General features: G+C 45.7%; 1 protein-coding gene across 1 annotated transcript in view; it reads left to right on the top strand.

Moving 5' to 3' along the window:
* gnpat2 (glyceronephosphate O-acyltransferase 2) overlaps positions 1 to 24,626 on the top strand; it is a gene marked incomplete in the record, with an annotated part of 48,617 nt that overhangs the window by 7,432 nt on the left and 16,559 nt on the right. Inside the window, 7 exon segments of the mRNA XM_031800693.1 lie at positions 971 to 1,165; positions 10,382 to 10,558; positions 14,548 to 14,677; positions 14,837 to 14,964; positions 16,757 to 16,832; positions 17,873 to 18,024; positions 23,908 to 24,038. Of these exon segments, the coding sequence (XP_031656553.1) occupies positions 971 to 1,165; positions 10,382 to 10,558; positions 14,548 to 14,677; positions 14,837 to 14,964; positions 16,757 to 16,832; positions 17,873 to 18,024; positions 23,908 to 24,038 (989 nt within the window).

The raw sequence follows: 24,626 nt of genomic DNA, 5'->3' as shown, positions 1-24,626 counted from the left end.
ACCAAGAGCTAGACATAGACAGACCAAGAGCTAGACATAGAGCTAGACATAGAGCTAGACATAGAGCTAGACATAGAGCTAGACATAGAGCTAGAGCTAGACAGACCTAGACCTAGAGCTAGACCTAGAGCTAGACCTAGAGTTAGACATAGAGCTAGAGCTAGACATAGACAGACCTAGAGCTAGACCTAGACAGACCTAGAGCTAGACCTAGAGCTAGACCTAGAGCTAGACCTAGAGCTAGACCTAGAGCTAGACCTAGAGCTAGACCTAGAGCTAGACATAGAGCTAGAGCTAGACCTAGACATAGAGCTAGACATAGACAGACCTAGAGCTAGACCTAGAGCTAGACAGACCTAGACCTAGAGCTAGACCTAGAGCTAGACCTAGAGCTAGACATAGAGCTAGAGCTAGACATAGACAGACCTAGAGAGACAGACGTAGACAGACATAGAGCTAGACCTAGACATAGAGCTAGACCTAGAGCTAGACATAGAGCTAGAGCTAGACATAGAGCTAGACATAGAGCTAGAGCTAGAGCTAGACCTAGAGCTAGACCTAGAGCTAGACCTAGACAGACCTAGAGCTAGACCTAGACAGACCTAGAGCTAGACCTAGAGCTAGACCTAGACCTAGAGCTAGACCTAGAGCTAGACCTAGAGCTAGACCTAGACAGACCTAGAGCTAGAGCTAGACATAGAGCTAGACCTAGAGCTAGACCTAGACGGACCTAGAGCTAGACATAGAGCTAGTCGCACAAAATGGAATATAACCATGTGAATAAAGTTCGGAATGACACAATTGAATATGTACAACGAGGAAAGGTGTTGACAGTCGCTGGATTTGAGTGTTCTTTCCCAGGCTGTTTTCCTGAACAAGATGTCTTCATCCAGGTTGTAATCGTGGCTTCAAATCAACACACACCAGATATTACATTTCCACCATTTTGAATCGTGTTTCCTTGTTGCAGTGTGAGGATCCCTCTGGCTACAAGCAGGAGGATGAGTTTATGGACATCCTGGAGGAGAGGAGGAGGAGCAGTGACCTAGGCCATGCCCTCCGAACCTTTACCCCCTCCCCTTACAGGGGAGCCCCTCCTCTCTCCGCGGGCGCCCTCAACAGGATGGTTTTGGAGTCACAGTACCTACGATACGTCACCAAGGAGGTACAGTGTGTGTGTGGGTGCTTGCGAGCGAGCGAGAATTCTGAACGTTCCCTGATGTACACTCAACAGGGTCAACAGGACATTAGTCCAGTTCCTGCCCAACCACATTGCAGACACATGCAAGGCCTTACAATGGCTGGCCTTACAATAGGTGTTTAACATATCAGCTAGTCATATCAATATAGCCAATCAAATACATTTTATTTGTCACATGCGCTGAATTCAACAACCGTGAAATTCTTCCTTACAAGCCTTTAACCAACAGTGCAGTTCAAGAAGAAGAAAATAATATTTACCAAGTAGGATACAATAAAAAGTTACACAATAACAATAATGAGGCTATATACAGGGTGTTACAGTACAGAGTCAATGTGGAGGCTATATACAGGGGGTACCGGTACAGAGTCAATGTGGGGGCTATATACAGGGGGCACCGGTACAGAGTCAATGTGGAGGCTATATACAGGGCGGTACCGGCACAGAGTCAATGTGGAGGCTATATACAGGGCGGTACCGGCACAGAGTCAATGTGGAGGCTATATACAGGGTGTTACGGTACAGAGTCAATGTGGAGGCTATATACAGGGTGTTACGGTACAGAGTCAATGTGGAGGCTATATACAGGGGTTACCGGTACAGAGTCAATGTGGAGGCTATATACAGGGGTTACCAGTACAGAGTCAATGTGGAGGCTATATACAGGGGGTACCGGTACAGAGTCAATGTGGAGGCTATATACAGGGGGTACCGGTACAGCGTCAATGTGGAGGCTATATACAGGGGGCACCGGTACAGAGTCAATGTGGAGGCTATATACAGGGGGTACCGGTACAGAGTCAATGTGGAGGCTATATACAGGGTGTTACGGTACAGAGTCAATGTGGAGGCTATATACAGGGTGTTACGGTACAGAGTCAATGTGGAGGCTATATACAGGGGTTACCGGTACAGAGTCAATGTGGAGGCTATATACAGGGGTTACCGGTACAGAGTCAATGTGGAGGCTATATACAGGGGGTACCGGTACAGAGTCAATGTGGAGGCTATATACAGGGGGTACCGGTACAGCGTCAATGTGGAGGCTATATACAGGGGGCACCGGTACAGAGTCAATGTGGAGGCTATATACAGGGGGTACCGGTACAGAGTCAATGTGGAGGCTATATACAGGGGGCACCGGTACAGAGTCAGTGTGCAGGGGTACAGGCTAGTTGAGGTAATCTGTACATGTAGGTAGGGGCGAAGTGACTATGCATAGATAATAAACAAACAGCGAATAGCAGCAGTGTACAAGAGTGGAGGGGGTCAATGTAAATTGGCGATTTTCTGATTTGTTCAGTGCTCTTATGGGGTAGAAGCTGTTAAGGAGCCTCTTAGTCCTAGACTTGGCATTCCGGTACCGCTTGCCGTGCGGTATCAGAGAGAACAACAGTCTATAACTTGGGTGACTGGAGTCTCTGACAATTTTATGGGCATTCCTCTGACACCACCTATTATATAGTTCCTGGATGGCAGGAAGCTTGGTCCCAGTGATGTCCTGGGCCGTTCGCACTACCCTCTGGTCAGATGCAGAGCAGTTCTCTGTACCTCTTTAGCCTTGCGGTCGGAGGCCGGGGAGTTGCCATACCAGGCGGTGATGCAACCGGTCAGGATGCTCTCGATAGTGCAGCTGTTGAACCTTTTGACGATCTGGGGAAATGTTTTCAGTCTCCTGAGGGGGAAAAGGTTTTGTTGTATCCTCTTCACGACTGATTTGGTGTGTTTGGAACATGATAGTTCGTTGGTGATGTGGACACCAAGGAACTTGAAACCCTCGACCCGCTCCACTACAGCCCCGTCGATGTTAATGGGGCCCTGTTCGGTCCGGCTTTTCCTGTAGTTCACGATCAGCTCCTTTTGTCTTGCTCACATTGAGGGAGAGGTTGTTGTCCTGGTACCACACTGCCAGTTCTGACCACCTCCCTGTATGCTGACTTGTCGGTGTTCAGGCCACTGTTGTGTCGTCAGCAAACTTAATGATGGTGTTGGAGGCGTGTTTGGCCACGCAGTCGTGGTTGAGCAGGGAGTACCTGAGGGGACTGAGCACACACGCCTGAAGGGCCCCAGTGTTGAGGATCAGCATCGCAAGACGTGTTGTTGCCTTTTCTTACCACCTGGGGGCAACCCGTCAGGAAGTCCAGGATCCAGTTGCAGAGGGAGGTGTTTAATACCAGAGTCCTTAGCTTAGTGATGAGCTCCGTGGGCACTATGGTGTTGAACGCTGAGCTGTAGTCATTGAACAGCATTCTCACAGTGTGGACTGCGATTGAGATTGCGTCATCTGTGGATCTGTTGGTGCGGGTATGCGAATTGGAGTGGGTCTAGGGTGTTCGGAAGGATGCTGTTGATGTGAGCCATGACCAGCCTTTCAAAGCACTTCATGGCTACCGATGTTAGTTCCATGGGGCGTTAATCATTTTAGGCAGGTTACCTTCGCTTCCTTGGGCCTATTGTGGTATGCTTGAAACATATAGGTATTACAGACTCGGTCAGGGAGAGGTTGAAAATGTCAGTGAAAACACGTGACAGTTGGTCCGCGCATGCTTTGAGTACATGTCCTGGTAATCCGTCTGGCCCAGCGGCTTTGTGAATGTTGACCTATTTAAAGGTTTTGTTCACATCGGCTACCGAGAGCGTTCTCACACAGTCATCCTGAACAGCTGGTGCTCTCGTGCATGCTTCAGTGTTGCTTGCCTCGACGCGAGCATAAAAGGCATTTGGCTAGTCTGGTAGGCTTGCGTCACTGGGCAGCTCGCGGCTGGGTTTCCCTTTGCAGTCTGTAATAGTTTTCAAGCCCTGCCACATCTGGCAAGCGTCAGAGCAGTGTAGTAGGATTCAATCTTAATCCTGTATTGACGTTGCTTTTTTTTTTTTTTTTCACCTTTATTTAACCAGGTAGGCTAGTTGAGAACACCTTTATTTAACCAGGTAGGCTAGTTGAGAACACCTTTATTTAACCAGGTAGGCTAGTTGAGAACAAGTTCTCATTTGCAACTGCGACCTGGCCAAGATAAAGCATAGCAGTGTGAGCAGACAACAAAGAGTTACACATGGAGTAAACAATTAACAAGTCAATAACACAGTAGAAACCAAAGGGGGAGTCTATATACAATGTGTGCAAAAGGCATGAGGAGGTAGGCAAATAATTACAATTTTGCAGATTAACACTGGAGTGATGAATGATCAGATGGTCATGTACAGGTAGAGATATTGGTGTGCAAAAGAGCAGAAAAGTAAATAAATAAAAACAGTATGGGGAAGAGGTAGGTCTAAAAGGGTGGGCTATTTACCAATAGACTATGTACAGCTGCAGCGATCGGTTAGCTGCTCAGATAGCTGATGTTTGAAGTTGGTGAGGGAGATAAAAGTCTCCAACTTCAGCGATTTTTGCAATTCGTTCCAGTCACAGGCAGCAGAGTACTGGAACGAAAGGCGGGCAAATGAGGTGTTGGCTTTAGGGATGATCAGTGAGATACACCTGCTGGAGCGCGTGCTACGGATGGGTGTTGCCATCGTGACCAGTGAGCTGAGATAAGGCGGAGCTTTACCTAGCATGGACTTGTAGATGACCTGGAGCCAGTGGGTCTGGCGACGAATATGTAGCGAGGGCCAGCCGACTAGAGCATACAAGTCGCAGTGGTGGGTGGTATAAGGTGCTTTAGTGACGAAACGGATGGCACTGTGATAGACTGCATCCAGTTTGCTGAGTAGAGTGTTGGAAGCCATTTTGTAGATGACATCGCCGAAGTCGAGGATCGGTAGGATAGTCAGTTTTACTAGGGTAAGCTTGGCGGCGTGAGTGAAGGAGGCTTTGTTGCGGAATAGAAAGCCGACTCTTGATTTGATTTTCGATTGGAGATGTTTGATATGAGTCTGGAAGGAGAGTTTGCAGTCTAGCCAGACACCTAGGTACTTATAGACGTCCACATATTCTAGGTCGGAACCATCCAGGGTGGTGATGCTAGTCGGGCATGCGGGTGCAGGCAGCGACCGGTTGAAAAGCATGCATTTGGTTTTACTAGCGTTTAAGAGCAGTTGGAGGCCACGGAAGGAGTGTTGTATGGCATTGAAGCTTGTTTGGAGGTTAGATAGCACAGTGTCCAAAGACGGGCCGAAGGTATATAGAATGGTGTCGTCTGCGTAGAGGTGGATCAGGGAATCGCCCGCAGCAAGAGCAACATCATTGATATACACAGAGAAAAGAGTCAGCCCGAGAATTGAACCCTGTGGCACCCCCATAGAGACTGCCAGAGGACCAGACAGCATGCCCTCCGATTTGACGCACTGAACTCTGTCTGCAAAGTAATTGGTGAACCAGGCAAGGCAGTCATCCGAAAAAACCGAAGCTCCTGAGTCTGCCGATAAGAATATGGTGATTGACAGAGTCGAAAGCCTTGGCAAGGTCGATGAAGACGGCTGCACAGTACTGTCTTTTATCGATGGCGGTTATGATATCGTTGAGTACCTTGAGTGTGGCTGAGGTGCACCCATGACCGGCTCGGAAACCAGATTGCACAGCGGAGAAGGTGCGGTGGGATTCGAGATGGTCAGTGACCTGTTTGTTGACTTGGCTTTCGAAGACCTTAGATAGGCAGGGCAGGATGGATATAGGTCTGTAACAGTTTGGGTCCAGGGTGTCTCCCCCTTTGAAGAGGGGGATGACTGCAGCAGCTTTCCAATCCTTGGGGATCTCAGACGATATGAAAGAGAGGTTGAACAGGCTGGTAATAGGGGTTGCGACAATGGTGGCAGATAGTTTCAGAAATAGAGGGTCCAGATTGTCAAGCCCAGCTGATTTGTACGGGTCCAGGTTTTGCAGCTCTTTCAGAACATCTGCTATCTGGATTTGGTTAAAGGAGAACCTGGAGAGGCTTGGGCGAGGAGCTGCGGGGGGGGCGGAGCTGTTGGCCGAGGTTGAAGTAGCCAGGCGGAAGGCATGGCCAGCCGTTGAGAAATGCTTATTGAAGTTTTCGATAATCATGGATTTATCAGTGGTGACCGTGTTATCTAGCCTCAGTGCAGTGGGCAGCTGGGAGGAGGTGCTCTTGTTCTCCATGGACTTCACGGTGTCCCAGAACTTTTTGGAGTTGGAGCTACAGGATGCAAACTTCTGCCTGAAGAAGCTGGCCTTAGCTTTCCTGACTGACTGCGTGTATTGGTTCCGGACTTCCCTGAACAGTTGCATATCACGGGGACTATTCGATGCTATTGCAGTCCACCACAGGATGTTTTTGTGCTGGTCGAGGGCAGTCAGGTCTGGGGTGAACCAAGGGCTGTATCTGTTCTTAGTTCTGCATTTTTTGAACGGAGCATGCTTATCTAAAATGGTGAGGAAGTTACTTTTAAAGAATGACCAGGCATCCTCAACCGACGGGATGAGGTCAATGTCCTTCCAGGATACCCGGGCCAGGTCGATTAGAAAGGCCTGCTCACAGAAGTGTTTTAGGGAGCGTTTGACAGTGATGAGGGGTGGTCGTTTGACTGCGGCTCCGTAGCGGATACAGGCAATGAGGCAGTGATCGCTGAGATCCTGGTTGAAGACAGCGGAGGTGTATTTGGAGGGCCAGTTGGTCAGGATGACGTCTATGAGGGTACCCTTGTTTACAGAGTTAGGGTTGTACCTGGTGGGTTCCTTGCTGATTTGTGTGAGATTGAGGGCATCTAGCTTAGATTGTAGGACTGGCGAGGTGTTAAGCATATCCCAGTTTAGGTCACCTAACAGAACAAACTCTGAAGCTAGATGGGGGGGTGATCAATTCACAAATGGTGTCCAGGGCACAGCTGGGAGCTGAGGGGGGTCGGTAGCAGGCGGCAACCGTGAGAGACTTATTTCTGGAGAGAGTAATTTTCAAAATTAGTAGTTCGAACTGTTTGGGTATGGACCTGGAAAGTATGACATTACTTTGCAGGCTATCTCTGCAGTAAACTGCAACTCCGCCCCCTTTGGCAGTTCTATCTTGACGGAAGATGTTATAGTTGGGTATGGAAATCTCTGAATTTTTGGTGGCCTTCCTGAGCCAGGATTCAGACACAGCAAGGACATCAGGGTTAGCAGAGTGTGCTAAAGCAGTGAGTAAAACAAACTTAGGGAGGAGGCTTCTGATGTTGACATGCATGAAACCAAGGCTTTTACGATCACAGAAGTCAACAAATGAGGGTGCCTGGGGACATGCAGGGCCTGGGTTTACCTCCACATCACCCGCGGAACAGAGAAGGAGTAGTATGAGGGTGCGGCTAAAGGCTATCAAAACTGGTCGCCTAGAGCGTTGGGGACAGAGAATAAGAGGAGCAGGTTTCTGGGCATGGTAGAATATATTCAGGGCATAATGCGCAGACAGGGGTATGGTGGGGTGCGGGTACAGCGGAGATAAGCCCAGGCACTGGGTGATGATGAGGGAGGTTGTATCTCTGGACATGCTGGTAGTAATGGGTGAGGTCACTGCATGTGTGGGAGGTGGGACAAAGGAGTTATCAGGGGCGTGAAGAGTGGAACTAGGGGCTCCATTGTGAACTAAAACAATGATAACTAACCTGAACAACAGTATACAAGGCATATTGACATTTGAGAGAGACATACAGCGAGGCATACAGTAATCACAGGTGTTGTATTGGGAAAGCTAGCTAAAACAGTAGGTGAGACAACAGCTAATCAGCTAGCACAACAACAGCAGGTAAAATGGCGTAGACTAGGCAACGGGGCCAACAGATAGAACAAACAAGCAGAATGGAGTACCGTGATTAATGGACAGTCCAGCGTGCATCAGCTATGTAGCCAAGAGATCAGTGTCCAGGGGGCAGCGGTGGATGGGGCAGGGAGGCTGGCCTGGCGAGTGTTATCCAGGTTTAAAAAAAACTAACAATGACTAAATAGCTTGTAGCTAGTTAGCTGGTTAGCTTCTGGAGGTTCTTGAGTGTGTTCTAAAAATAAATAAATAAATAATAGCGATTCCGTATCACATTGGGTGAGGCAGGTTTCCGGAAGGTATAAACAAATTAAAAGTCAAAAGAGAGAGAAAGTAAATATGGGTCCGGTGAGCGTTTGAGACGCGGCGATTCAGGCGGTTAGCAGGCCTGTGCTAACAAGCTAACAGTTTGTAGGCCCGGGCTAGACAAGGTAGCAGTTAGCGGGCCGGAGCTGGACAAGCTAGCAGTTAGCAGGCCGAATTAGCAAGCAGGGAGATAGCGAGGGCTAGAGAGTTAGCCTTTGGGGGACGTCGCGATGGGGTGAGTCTGTGTATTCCTCTTCATGCGATGACATCGGTAGACCGGTCGTGGGCCCGGGTATTGTAGCTCAGGAGTATGCTACGGTGGTAGCGCAGGTGCTACGGCCGGGCTAGCTTCAAGCTAAGTGGGTGGAAACGCTAGCCAGGAGTAATCCGAGGTTGCGGTTTAGCTAGATAGCTAGTTGCTGAAAAATCCAGCTGAAAGATGTTCCGTTTGCGGTGGGAATCCGGGGATGAAAAATAAATAGGTCCGTTGTGCTCTGGTTAAAGTCGCGTTGTACGAACAGGCGAGAGCTTTCCGAACTACAGGTTAGCTGATGACCGGTTAGCTGGAGACCGCTAGCATACCCGCTGGTTAGCTGGCTAGCTTCAGTTGAGGGGTCCCGAAGTAAATATAAATACTTTAGGAAAAATAGCTACATTGGGTGAGTCGGGTTGCAGGAGAGTATTTGGAAGCTTAGGGTTTAGCAAAATGTTTTCAAAGAGATATGTGGAGAAAATATGTAAAAAACAAAAAATAAACGATATATACAGGGACACGACAGGACAGGACGACCTACTGCTACGCCATCTTGGTAACCTGGGGTTTGATGGTTCGTCTGAGGGCATAGTGGGATTTTTGTATAAGTCCCGCTCCTTGAGCTCTAGCCTTTAGCTCAGTGTGGATGTTGCCTGTAATCCATGGCTTCTGGTTGGGATATGTACGCATAGTCACTGTGAGTTCGACGTTATCGATGATGAAGCCGATGACTGAGGTGGTGTGTTCCTAGATGCCATTGGATGAATCCCGGAACATATTCCAGTCTGTGTTAGCAAAACAGCCCTGTAGCGTAGCATCCACCTCATCTGACCACTTCTGTATTTAGCGAGTCACTGGTACTTCCTGCTTTAGTATCTGCTTGTTACCTGTAATCAGCCGGATATAATTATGGTCAGATTTGCCAAATGGAGGGCGGGGGAGAGCTTTGTATGCACAACTGTGTTTGGGGTAAAGGTGGTCTAGGATATTTTTTTCTCCCTGGTTGCACATTTAAGTTTGCACTCCTAGTGGAGCGCTGCTTCTGGGTGAGCATTTTCTTCTTTGCTTATGGCCTAATAGAGTTGGTTGAGTGCGGTCTTAGTGCTTCGTTCTGTGGCGGTAAATAGACGGCTACAAATTAGACAGATGAAAACTCTCTCGGTAGATAGTGTGGTCTACAGCTTATCATAAGTCAAATCAAATCAGATTTATTTATATAGCCCTTCGTACATCAGCTGATATCTCAAAGTGCTGTACAGAAACCCAGCCTAAAACCCCAAACAGCAAGCAATGCAGGTGTAGAAGCACGGTGGCTAGGAAAAACTCCCTAGAAAGGCCAAAACCTAGGAAGAAACCTAGAGGAACCAGGCTATGTGGGGTGGCCAGTCCTCTTCTGGCTGTGCCGGGTGGAGATTATAACAGAACATGGCCAAGATGTTCAAATGTTCATAAATGACCAGCATGGTCGAATAATAATAAGGCAGAACAGTTGAAACTGGAGCAGCAGCACGGCCAGGTGGACTGGGGACAGCAAGGAGTCATCATGTCAGGTAGTCCTGGGGCATGGTCCTAGGGCTCAGGTCCTCCTCCTCCGAGAGAGAGAATTAGAGAATGCACACTTAGATTCACACAGGACACCGAATAGGACAGGAGAGGTACTCCAGATATAACAAACTGACCCTAGCCCCACGACACATTAACTACTGCAGCATAAATACTGGAGGCTGAGACATAAGGTACTCTACCTTATTATAGGGACAATAAGGAGTCCTGCATCTTTCAGCAGTATTTAGCACCTGTAGATGTTTATTTTGTGTCTTATCTGGTTGGCCAGAGAGTAGAGCCTTGCAGTAGTCTAATCTTGACGCGACCAATGTAGTTGCAGGAACTCGACCGCTAACTCTCTGACCCTTGAACCCTGACCTCTCTGTGCAGGTGGCCATGGAGACTGGTGAGAGTGTGGATCTGGTGAGAGAGGAGGCGTCAGGGATACTGGATGAGATGTCTCAGAACCTTCAGCTGGGATTCATCAGACTGCTGGGGTTCACCCTCAGTAAAGTATTCAAGAGGCTCTTCAGCCACATCAACATCAACCAGGAAGGACTCAATAGGGTCAGAATACTACTATTATAATACAAATAATACTACTACTACTTCTAGAACACAACTATTATAATACAATTAGGGTACTACTACTAGAATACTGCTATTATAATACAATTAGGATACCACTACTAGAATACTGCTATTATAATACAATAGTATACAGTTCACCTTCAGTAGTCTTCAAGAGGCTCTTCAGCCTCAACATCAACTGGGACTGACTCAACAGGCTCACAATACAACTATTATAATGCAAATAATACTATAATACTACTAGTATAATAGTATTATATTATAAAGTAGAATACTACCACTAGAATACTACTATTATAATTAAAATTGAATACTACTAATAGAATACTGCTATTATTATAATAATAATAATAATAGTACTATTATAATAGAAATGGAATGCTACTTACTACTAGTGTACTACTATTATAATACACAGAATACTACTACTAGAATACTATTATAATACACAATACTATTACTAGATTACTGCTATTATAATGCTACTGCTAGAAGACTACTATTATAATACAAATATAATACTGCTATTATAATACTACTATTATAATACAAATAGAATACTACTACTATAATACAACTATTATAATACAAATAGAATACTACTACTATAATACAACTATTATAATACAAATATAATACTGCTATTATAATACTACTATTATAATACAAATAGAATACTACTACTATAATACAACTATTATAATACAAATAGAATACTACTACTATAATACAACTATTATAATACAAGTAGAATACTACTACTACTAGAATACCACCATTATAATACTGCTATTACAATACAAATAGAATACTACTACTAGAATACTGCAATACTACTATTATAAGAGAAAATAGAATACTGCTACTAGAATACTGCTAATATAATACTATACTACTATTATAATACAAATTGAATACTGCTACTAGAATACTGCTATTATAATACATAATACTATATAATTCAAATAGAATACTTCTACTATAATACTGCTATTATAATACTACTTCGATCTAGCAACATTTTGTTTAATGGCCCAACACTAACCACTAGGCTACCTGCCACCCCTACTAGAATACTGCTACTATACTGCTACTGTAATACTATTATAATACAAATAGAATACTACTATAATACAAATATAATACTACTACTATACTGCTACTGTAATACTACTATTATAATACAAATATAATACTGCTACTGTAATACTATTATAATACAAATAGAATACTGCTACTGTAATACTATTATAATACAAATAGAATACTGCTACTGTAATACTACTATTATAATACAGATAGAATACTACTACTATACTGCTACTGTAATACTACTACTATACTGCTACTGTAATACTACTATTATAATACAGATAGAATACTACTACTATACTGCTACTGTAATACTACTACTATACTGCTACTGTAATACTACTATTATAATACAGATAGAATACTACTACTATACTGCTACTGTAATACTACTATTATAATACAAATAGAATACTACTATAATACAAATATAATACTACTACTATACTGCTACTGTAATACTATTATAATACAAATAGGATACTGCTACTGTAATACTATTATAATACAAATAGGATACTGCTACTATACTGCTACTGTAATACTATTATAATACAAATAGGATACTGCTACTGTAATACTACTATTATAATACAAATAGAATACTGCTACTGTAATACTATTATAATACAAATAGGATACTACTACTATACTGCTACTGTAATACTATTATAATACAAATAGAATACTACTACTATACTGCTACTGTAATACTACTATTATAATACAGATAGAATACTACTACTATACTGCTACTGTAATACTACTACTATACTGCTACTGTAATACTATTATAATACAGATAGAATACTACTATAATACAAATATAATACTACTACTATACTGCTACTGTAATACTACTATTATAATACAAATGGAATACTACTATAATAATACAAATAGAATACTACTGTAATACATTGTTTTAACCAATAAGGCATGAGAACTCTGATTATCATGAGTAACATTCTGTTCTTAGGCACCAAGTGAAGTGTGATTAATTCAATTCTACTTAGATGGATGTGTTGGGTACCTGTTGTGTAATTAGTTAGATATTACTGCACTGTCGGAGCTAGAAACACAAGCATTTAGTTAGATATTACTGCACTGTCGGAGCTAGAAACACAAGCATTTAGTTAGATATTACTGCACTGTCGGAGCTAGAAACACAAGCATTTCGTTAGATATTACTGCACTGTTGGAGCTAGAAACACAAGCATTTAGTTAGATATTACTGCACTGTCGGAGCTAGAAACACAAGCATTTAGTTAGATACTACTGCACTGTCGGAGCTAGAAACACAAGCATTTAGTTAGATACTACTGCACTGTCGGAGCTAGAAACACAAGCATTTAGTTAGATACTACTGCACTGTCGGAGCTAGAAACACAAGCATTTAGTTAGATATTACTGCACTGTCGGAGCTAGAAACACAAGCATTTAGTTAGATACTACTGCACTGTCGGAGCTAGAAACACAAGCATTTAGTTAGATATTACTGCACTGTCGGAGCTAGAAACACAAGCATTTAGTTAGATATTACTACACTGTCGGAGCTAGAAACACAAGCATTTAGTTAGATACTACTGCACTGTCGGAGCTAGAAACACAAGCATTTAGTTAGATACTACTACACTGTCGGAGCTAGAAACACAAGCATTTAGTTAGATACTACTGCACTGTCGGAGCTAGAAACACAAGCATTTAGTTAGATACTACTGCTCAGGTCCTCTGAGAGAGAGAGAGAAAGAGAGAATTAGAGAGAGCACACTTAAATTCACACAGGACACCGGATAAGACAGGAGAACTACTCCAGATATAACAAACTGACCCTAGCACCCCGACACATAAACTACTGCAGCATAAATACTGGAGGCTGAGACAGGAGGGGTCAGGAGACACTGTGGCCCCATCCGATGATACCCCCGGACAGGGCCAAACAGGAAGGATATAACCCCACCCACTTTGCCGAAGCACAGCCCCCACACCACTAGAGGGATATCTTCAACCACCAACTTACCATCCTGAGACTAGGCCCCTAGAAGGGGGGGGGGCGCCAACCCGGACAGGAAGATCACATCAGTGACTCAACCCACTCATGTGACGCACCCCTCCTAGGGACGGCATGGAAGAGCACCAGTAAGCCAGTGACTCAGCCCCTGTAATACGGTTAGAGGCAGAGAATCCCAGTGGAGAGAGAGGAACTGGCCAGGCAGAGACAGCAAGGGTGATTCGTCACTCCAGAGCCTTTCCGTTCATCTTCCCACTCCTGGGCCAGACTACACTCAATCATATGAGCCACTGAAGAGATGAGTCTTTATTAAAGACTTAAAGGTTGAGACCGAGTCCGCGTCTCTCACATGGGTAGGCAGACTATTCCATAAAAATTTAGCTCTATAAGAGAAAACCCTTGAGGAACACCGATTCACAGAGACAAACTGATATCTTTCTGACAGATAAGATCTAAACCAGGCCAGAACTTGTCCTTGTAGACCAATTTGGGTTTCCAATCTCTCTATCACCTTGTCATTTAACTTCTTTAAAGTTTTGCCATACAGGACTTCCCTGCTGTCTGTTCCCTCTCTGCCATCCGTTAACGACAGAGACGTGCAGAACGCTAGCTGTGCCAAAGATAAAGATCTCCTCCTCCCGTTCCAGCGGTGTTGTTTCTTTAGCGGTAGTTCTGTGGTAACTGTGATTTTTCAGATACATAAATATACAAAAGACATTTTCGGTTAGTGATTTATTTATTTTTCTTAGGGAACGTTAACGTTTCTCAATGTCATTTAAACATTCACCCGCCTAATTCAAACCCATTATCTGTTGTTTTCTCAGTTTATTGGTTCATAGTGATGTTTCTGTCCCGCCCCCAGCTCCAACAGGCCATTCAGGAGTCTCCAGTGATCCTGATGCCCAATCACAGGAGTTATGTGGACTTCCTGGTTCTGTCCTACATCCTGTTCACCTATGACCTGCCCATCCCCGTTATAGCTGCTGGAATCCGCAAGTATCTATTGATTTATCCTGTTTCTGTGTTTCGGTCGACATAAATAATAAAACTGGAACGACCATAGAGCCACACTTCAGATAACAAATGTCTGACTTTACCTGTCGGTCTTTCTGCCTTCCCCTGCCTACGTCCGTCCGTCTCCCCCTCTGTAGCTCTGATGGACATGAAGATGGTGGGAGAGATCCTGCGTCGTTCTGGAGCGTTCTTCATTAGGAGGGCCATCGGGTCTGACAAGCTGTACTGGGCTGTCCTATCTGAGTATGTCAAAACCATTGTCAGGGTACGTGTCCACACACACATTTATATTACACTGCCGTATGTACCAAACACGCAGTCTGTCATGGAAAGGTGTTCCTAATGATTTGTACACTGTGTATATATTATGTGTTAGTGTGTATCCCAAATAGCTATTTAGTGCACTATTTTAGACCAGAGCCCTATGGAACCCTATTCCCTACTGTATAGACAGGGTATGCTCCTGTAGAGTTGTAACTAGTGTCCTCTCTCTCTCCTCAGACAGGGTATGCTCCTGTAGAGTTGTAACTAGTGTTCTCTCTCTCCTCAGACAGGGTATGCTCCTGTAGAGTTGTAACTAGTGTCTTCTCTCTCTCCTCAGACAGGGTATGCTCCTGTAGAGTTGTAACTAGTGTCCTCTCTCTCTCCTCAGACTGGGTATGCTCCTGTAGAGTTGTAACTAGTGCTCTCTCTCTCTCTCCTCAGACAGGGTATGCTCCTGTAGAGTTGTAACTAGTGTTCTCTCTCTCTCTCTCCTCAGACAGGGTATGCTCCTGTAGAGTTGTAACTAGTGTTCTCTCTCTCTCCTCAGACAGGGTATGCTCCTGTAGAGTTGTAACTAGTGTCTTCTCTCTCTCTCCTCAGACAGGGTATGCTCCTGTAGAGTTGTAACTAGTGTCCTCTCTCTCTCCTCAGACAGGGTATGCTCCTGTAGAGTTGTAACTAGTGTTCTCTCTCTCTCTCTCCTCAGACAGGGTATGCTCCTGTAGAGTTGTAACTAGTGTTCTCTCTCTCCTCAGACAGGGTATGCTCCTGTAGAGTTGTAACTAGTGTTCTCTCTCTCCTCAGACAGGGTATGCTCCTGTAGAGTTGTAACTAGTGTCCTCTCTCTCTCCTCAGACAGGGTATGCTCCTGTAGAGTTGTAACTAGTGTTCTCTCTCTCTCCTCAGACAGGGTATGCTCCTGTAGAGTTGTAACTAGTGTCCTCTCTCTCTCCTCAGACAGGGTATGCTCCTGTAGAGTTGTAACTAGTGTTCTCTCTCTCCTCAGACAGGGTATGCTCCTGTAGAGTTGTAACTAGTGTTCTCTCTCTCCTCAGACAGGGTATGCTCCTGTAGAGTTGTAAATAGTGTCTTCTCTCTCTCCTCAGACAGGGTATGCTCCTGTAGAGTTGTAACTAGTGTCCTCTCTCTCTCTCCTCAGACAGGGTATGCTCCTGTAGAGTTGTAACTAGTGTCCTCTCTCTCTCTCCTCAGACAGGGTATGCTCCTGTAGAGTTGTAACTAGTGTCTTCTCTCTCTCTCCTCAGACAGGGTATGCTCCTGTAGAGTTGTAACTAGTGTCCTCTCTCTCTCTCCTCAGACAGGGTATGCTCCTGTAGAGTTGTAACTAGTCTTCTCTCTCTCCTCAGACAGGGTATGCTCCTGTAGAGTTGTAACTAGTGTCCTCTCTCTCTCTCCTCAGACAGGGTATGCTCCTGTAGAGTTGTAACTAGTGTCTTCTCTCTCTCCTCAGACAGGGTATGCTCCTGTAGAGTTGTAACTAGTGTCCTCTCTCTCTCTCCTCAGACAGGGTATGCTCCTGTAGAGTTGTAACTAGTGTCCTCTCTCTCTCTCCTCAGACAGGGTATGCTCCTGTAGAGTTGTAACTAGTGTCTTCTCTCTCTCTCCTCAGACAGGGTATGCTCCTGTAGAGTTGTAACTAGTGTCCTCTCTCTCTCTCCTCAGACAGGGTATGCTCCTGTAGAGTTGTAACTAGTGTCCTCTCTCTCTCTCTCCTCAGACAGGGTATGCTCCTGTAGAGTTGTAACTAGTGTGTCCTCTCTCTCTCTCCTCAGACAGGGTATGCTCCTGTAGAGTTCTATGTGGAGGGTCTGAGGAGCAGGACTCTCAAGTCCCTCACACCCAAGTTAGGTGAATGGGGGTGTGTGCTCGCATGTCTGTCTGTCTGTGGCTATCAAACACATCCTGTTCCCATGTCTGTCTGGCTGGCTAATTAACACGTCCTGTTGTCTGTCTGTCTGGCTAATTAACATGTCCTGTTACCTGTCTGTCTGTCTGGCCAATTAACATGTCCTGTTACCTGTCTGTCTGTCTGGCTAATTAACATGTCCTGTTACCTGTCTGTCTGTCTGGCTAATTAACATGTCCTGTTACCTGTCTGTCTGTCTGGCTAATTAACATGTCCTGTTACCTGTCTGTCTGGCTGGCTAATTAACATGTCCTGTTACCTGTCTGTCTGGCTAGCTAATTAACATGTCCTGTTACCTGTCTGTCTGTCTGGCTAATTAACATGTCCTGTTACCTGGCTGGCTGGCTAATTAACATGTCCTGTACCTGTCTGGCTGGCTAATTAACATGTCCTGTTACCTGTCTGTCTGGCTGGCTAATTAACATGTCCTGTTACCTGTCTGTCTGGCTGGCTAATTAACATGTCCTGTTACCTGTCTGTCTGGCTGGCTAATTAACATGTCCTGTTACCTGTCTGGCTGGCTAATTAACCTGTCCTGTTACCTGTCTGTCTCTCATTAACCTGTCCTGTTACCTGTCTGTCTGGCTAATTAACATGTCCTGTTACCTGTCTGGCTGGCTAATTAACATGTCCTGTTACCTGTCTGTCTGTCTGTCTGTCTGTCTCTCATTAACCTGTCCTGTTACCTGTCTGTCTCTCATTAACCTGTCCTGTTACCTGTCTGTCTCTCATTAACCTGTCCTGTTACCTGTCTGGCTGGCTAATTTAACATGTCCTGTTACCTGTCTGTCTCTCATTAACCTGTCCTGTTACCTGTCTGTCTGGCTAATTAACATGTCCTGTTACCTGTCTGTCTGGCTAATTAACATGTCCTGTTACCTGTCTGTCTCTCATTAACCTGTCCTGCTACCTGTCTGTCTCTCATTAACCTGTCCTGTTACCTGTCTGTCTCTCATTAACCTGTCCTGTTACCTGTCTGCAGGTATGATGCACATGGTCCTGGAGCCGTTCTTTAAAGGGGAGGTGTATGACATCACGCTGGTCCCCATCAGTATCAGCTATGACAGGGTCCTGGAGGAGTCTCTACTGGCACATGAACTACTGGGGGTCCCCAAGCCCAGAGAGACCACCATGGTATGACCCATACACCCCCCCTATATTCACTAAGAGTGGTACGACCCAAAACCACACCCCCGTGTTCACTAAGAGTGGTACGACCCAAAACCACACCCCCGTGTTCACTAAGAGTGGTTCGACCCAAAACCACACCCCCGTGTTCACTAAGAGTGGTTCGACCCAAAACCATACCCCCGTGTTCACTAAGAGTGGTACGACCCAAAACCATACCCCCGTGTTCACTAAGAGTGGTACGACCCAAAACCACACCCCCTTGTTCACTAAGAGTGGTACGACTGACAACTAGAAAAAGCTCAAACCAAGTTTATTCACCCACTGGGTCATACAGCTGCAAGTACCAGGTATGATTACACAATAACATATAACTATAACCTCCTAATAGGCTGGGTGAACTCCTTACACATCTAGACAGCTAATACATCTCTGTTGCTAGGCAGGAATTGGGCCCCTCTGTGTGAGAGAGGACCGTAGTAGCAGGGTCGTTGGTGGGCCCCCCTTCCCACAGGTTTCCTCTGACATAATCTGCTGACTTGACCTGGAGCTGAATTCCCCTCTCATCTCTAGTTCTACAGCTGACCCCCTAGTTCTACAGCTGACCCCCTAGTTCTACAGCTGACCCCCTAGTTCTACAGCTGACCCCCTAGTTCTACAGCTGACCCCCTAGTTCTACAGCTGACCCCCTCCTCCCTAGTTCTACAGCTGACCCCCTCCTCCCTAGTTCTACAGCTGACCCCCTCCTCCCTAGTTCTACAGCTGACCCCCTCCCTAGTTCTGCAGCTGACCCCCTCCCTAGTTCTGCAGCTGACCCCCTCCCTAGTTCTGCAGCTGACCCCCTCCCTAGTTCTGCAGCTGACCCCCTCCCTAGTTCTGCAGCTGACCCCCTCCCTAGTTCTGCAGCTGACCCCCTCCCTAGTTCTGCAGCTGACCCCCCTCCCTAGTTCTGCAGCTGACCCCCCTCCCTAGTTCTGCAGCTGACCCCCCCTCCCTAGTTCTGCAGCTGACCCCCCTCCCTAGTTCTGCAGCTGACCCCCTCCCTAGTTCTGCAGCTGACCCCCTCCCTAGTTCTGCAGCTGACCCCCTCCCTAGTTCTGCAGCTGACCCCCTCCCTAGTTCTACTGCCCTTCGCCTCCTTCCTTAGAAACAGGGAACAGAGTGTAAACTTCTCCATTGTCTGACTGTAACTTTCCGTACGCCACGTTCCTATCCACCCTTCATTGACCCCATCATATACATTCCTTATACACGTAATCATTCAGTTTTAGTATGGTAACATCAATAAGTGCTTTTCACGCTGGAGTCCAACAGTCCCTCCTTTTTGAATAGTAGCTCTAAACTGTTCAACAGGATGTAACCTATGAAAAGACTTGTAAACAGGATGTAACCTATGAAATGACTTGTAAACAGGATGTACCTATGAAATGACTTGTAAACAGGATGTAACCTATGAAATGACTTGTAAACAGGATGTAACCTATGAAATGACTTGTAAACAGGATGTAACCTATGAAATGACTTGTAAACAGGATGTAACCTATGAAATGACTTGTAAACAGGATGTACCTATGAAATGACTTGTAAACAGGATATAACCTATGAAATGACTTGTAAACAGGATGTAACCTATGAAAAGACTTGTAAACAGGATGTAACCTATGAAATGACTTGTAAACAGGATGTAACCTATGAAATGACTTGTAAACAGGATATAACCTATGAAATGACTTGTAAACAGGATGTAACCTATGAAATGACTTGTAAACAGGATGTAACCTATGAAATGACTTGTAAACAGGATGTAACCTATGAAATGACTTGTAAACAGGATGTAACCTATGAAATGACTTGTAAACAGGATATAACCTATGAAATGACTTGTAAACAGGATGTAACCTATGAAATGACTTGTAAACAGGATGTACCTATGAAATGACTTGTAAACAGGATATAACCTATGAAATGACTTGTAAACAGGATGTAACCTATGAAAAGACTTGTAAACAGGATGTAACCTATGAAATGACTTGTAAACAGGATGTAACCTATGAAATGACTTGTAAACAGGATGTACCTATGAAATGACTTGTAAACAGGATATAACCTATGAAATGACTTGTAAACAGGATGTAACCTATGAAAAGACTTGTAAACAGGATGTAACCTATGAAATGACTTGTAAACAGGATGTAACCTATGAAATGACTTGTAAACTATCTGCCCTGTTGGACAGCTGGAGCAGACATCTTCCTCTTCTGGTTCCTGAGAGAGTGATCACAAAAGACTTAAAGAACAAGAAAACACAAAACAAGCCCCTCCCCTTCTGAGTCTAGAGACCAGTGAATCTCTATGGCTAGGCAGGCGGTGTTATGGTCCCAGACGGAGTCCCACACATCTCCCGGTCGTCTTGTCAGTAGGGAGTACAGTGAATCTCTATGGCTAGGCAGGCGGTGTTATGGTCCCAGACGGAGTCCCACACATCTCCCGGTCGTCTTGTCAGTAGGGAGTACAGTGAATCTCTATGGCTAGGCAGGCGGTGTTATGGTCCCAGACGGAGTCCCACACATCTCCCGGTCGTCTTGTCAGTAGGGAGAACAGTGAATCTCTATGGCTAGGCAGGCGGTGTTATGGTCCCAGACGGAGTCCCACACATCTCCCGGTCGTCTTGTCAGTAGGGAGAACAGTGAATCTCTATGGCTAGGCAGGCGGTGTTATGGTCCCAGACGGAGTCCCACACATCTCCCGGTCGTCTTGTCAGTAGGGAGAACAGTGAATCTCTATGGCTAGGCAGGCGGTGTTATGGTCCCAGACGGAGTCCCACACATCTCCCGGTCGTCTTGTCAGTAGGGAGTACAGTGAATCTCTATGGCTAGGCAGGCGGTGTTATGGTCCCAGACGGAGTCCCACACATCTCCCGGTCGTCTTGTCAGTAGGGAGAACAGTGAATCTCTATGGCTAGGCAGGCGGTGTTATGGTCCCAGACGGAGTCCCACACATCTCCCGGTCGTCTTGTCAGTAGGGAGTCCACGTCGTTGCACTTTGCCTCAGTCCATTGTTAATTACCCAGACTCGTACACAGACTTCTATTTGAGGAAAAAGCGTCCCATTCTTACTCAAGTGAATATTATGATGCAAAACAGGGAATATAATGACATATAACAGAGATAATATAATTACATTAAACAGTATAAATATAACAGAGATAATATAATGATATAAAACAGTGAAGCTATAACAGAGATAATATAATGATATAAAACAGAGATAATATAATGATATAAAACAGTGAAGCTATAACAGAGATAATATAATGACATAAAACAGAGATAATATAATGATATAAAACAGTGAAGCTATCGGACAGTGTTATAGGACAATAGTTCACCATCTATAATATAAGGTCTATCATATGCCTCCTATCTCACCCTTATGGGAACAGTCTGTCTCAGAGATACCCTTTTGTACTTTGACTCTGGCCCCAAATACATTTGCACATAGATCATTCCCTCTAACCCATAGCACCTGAATCACTGCTGCTAGGCCACTTTATATATTTAAATGTTTTAACTAGTTTTAAACATACTCAAATGTGCTCAAGTCAATAAGTCCGTTTCCAACACACCCAACCACACCCCTATATTCACTGAGAGTGGTACCACCCAACCACACCCCTATATTCACTGAGAGTGGTACCACCCAACCACACCCCTATATTCACTGAGAGTGGTACCACCCAACCACACCCCTATATTCACTGAGAGTGGTACCACCCAACCACACCCCTATATTCACTGAGAGTGGTAACACCCAACCACACCCCTATATTCACTGAGAGTGGTAACACCCAACCACACCCCTATATTCACTGAGAGTGGTAACTCCCAACCACAACCCTATATTCACTGAGAGTGGTAACACCCAACCACACCCCTATATTCACTGAGAGTGGTACCACCCAACCACACCCCTATATTCACTGAGAGTGGTAACACCCAACCACACCCCTATATTCACTGAGAGTGGTAACACCCAACCACACCCCTATATTCACTGAGAGTGGTAACACCCAACCACACCCCTATATTCACTGAGAGTGGTAACACCCAACCACACCCCTATATTCACTGAGAGTGGTAACACCCAACCACACCCCTATATTCATTGAGAGTGGTAACTCCCAACCACAACCCTATATTCACTGAGAGTGGTAACACCCAACCACACCCCTATATTCACTGAGAGTGGTAACACCCAACCACACCCCTATATTCACTGAGTGGTAACACCCAACCACACCCCTATATTCACTGAGAGTGGTAACACCCAACCACACCCCTATATTCACTGAGAGTGGTAACACCCAACCACACCCCTATATTCACTGAGAGTGGTACCACCCAACCACACCCCTATATTCACTGAGAGTGGTAACACCCAACCACACCCCTATATTCACTGAGAGTGGTACACCCAACCACACCCCTATATTCACTGAGAGTGGTAACACCCAACCACACCCCTATATTCACTGAGAGTGGTAACACCCAACCACACCCCTATATTCACTGAGAGTGGTAACACCCAACCACACCCCTATATTCACTGAGAGTGGTAACACCCAACCACACCCCTATATTCACTGAGAGTGGTAACACCCAACCACACCCCTATATTCACTGAGAGTGGTAACACCCAACCACACCCCTATATTCACTGAGAGTGGTAACACCCAACCACACCCCTATATTCACTGAGAGTGGTAACACCCAACCACACCCCTATATTCACTGAGAGTGGTAACACCCAACCACACCCCTATATTCACTGAGAGTGGTAACACCCAACCACACCCCTATATTCACTGAGAGTGGTAACACCCAACCACACCCCTATATTCACTGAGAGTGGTAACACCCAACCACACCCCTATATTCACTGAGAGTGGTAACACCCAACCACACCCCTATATTCACTGAGAGTGGTAACACCCAACCACACCCCTATATTCACTGAGAGTGGTAACACCCAACCACACCCCTATATTCACTGAGAGTGGTAACACCCAACCACACCCCTATATTCACTGAGAGTGGTAACACCCAACCACACCCCTATATTCACTGAGAGTGGTAACACCCAACCACACCCCTATATTCACTGAGAGTGGTACCACCCAACCACACCCCTATATTCACTGAGAGTGGTACCACCCAACCACACCCCTATATTCACTGAGAGTGGTAACACCCAACCACACCCCTATATTCACTGAGAGTGGTAACACCCAACCACACCCCTATATTCACTGAGAGGGTACCACCCAACCACACCCTTGTATTCACGCTCTCTCCCCCCTCTCTCCCTCCTCTCTCTCTATGCCCCCTCTCTCCCTCCTCTCTCTCTACCCCCCCTCTCTCCCTTCTCTATCTCTACCCCCCCCTCTCTCCCTCCTCTCTCTCTACGCCCTCTCTCTCCCTCCTCTCTCTCTACGCCCCCTCTCTCCCTCCTCTCTCTCTACGCCCCCTCTCTCCCTCCTCTCTCTCTACGCCCCCTCTCTCCCTCCTCTCTCTCTACCCCCCCCTCTCTCCCTCCTCTCTCTCTACCCCCCCCTCTCTCCCTCCTCTCTCTCTACCCCCCCCTCTCTCCCTCCTCTCTCTCTACCCCCCCCTCTCTCCCTCCTCTCTCTCTACCCCCCCTCTCTCCCTCTACCCCCCCTCTCTCTCTACCTCCCCTCTCTCCCTCCTCTCTCTCTACCTCCCCTCTCTCCCTCCTCTCTCTCTACCCCCCCTCTCTCCCTCCTCTCTCTCTACCCCCCCTCTCTCCCTCCTCTCTCTCTACGCCCCCTCTCTCCCTCCTCTCTCTCTACGCCCACTCTCTCCCCCATAGGGCCTACTAAAGGCTAGGAGGGTACTGGAGGAGGACTATGGCAGTATGCACGTGTACTTCGGCATGCCTCTGTCAGTCCGACAGCTGACGAAGGGGAGGGTGGACCGCTGTGAATACAACCTTCTACCCAGGTACACAACCAGCGCTGTCTGTCGTCTCATGTTGGTCTTCAGAACAAAACCAACTCTTTTCTTCTGCTCATACAGTTGACGTCGGAGGTTTACATACACGTTAGCCAAATACATTTAAAAACTCAGTTTTTCACAATTCCTGACATTTAATCCTAGTAAAAATTCCCTGTCTTAGGTCAGTTAGGATCACTTCATCTTTATTATAAGAATGTGAAATGTCAGAATAATAGTAGAGAGAATTATTTATTTCAGCTTTTATTTATTTCATCACATTCCCAGTGGGTCAGAAGTTTACATACATTCAATTAGTATTTGGTAGCATTGCCTTTAAATTGTTTAACTTGGGTCAAACGTTTTGGGTAGCCTTCCACAAGCTTCCCACAATAAGTTGGGTGAATTTTGGCCCATTCCTCCTGACAGAGCTGATGTAACGGAGTCAGGTTTGAAGGCCTCCTTGCTCACACACATTTTCAGTTCTGCCCACAAAATGTCTATGGGATTGAGGTCAGGGTGTTGTGATGGCCACTCCAATACCTTGACTTTGTTGTCCTTAAGCCATTTTGCCACAACTTTGGAAGTATGCTTGGG

Source organism: Oncorhynchus kisutch, linkage group LG21 (assembly GCF_002021735.2).
Source record: "Oncorhynchus kisutch isolate 150728-3 linkage group LG21, Okis_V2, whole genome shotgun sequence".
NCBI lineage: Eukaryota > Metazoa > Chordata > Actinopteri > Salmoniformes > Salmonidae > Oncorhynchus > Oncorhynchus kisutch.
Note: the sequence above shows the minus strand (reverse complement) of the source record. Positions and strands in the feature narration are given on the sequence as shown.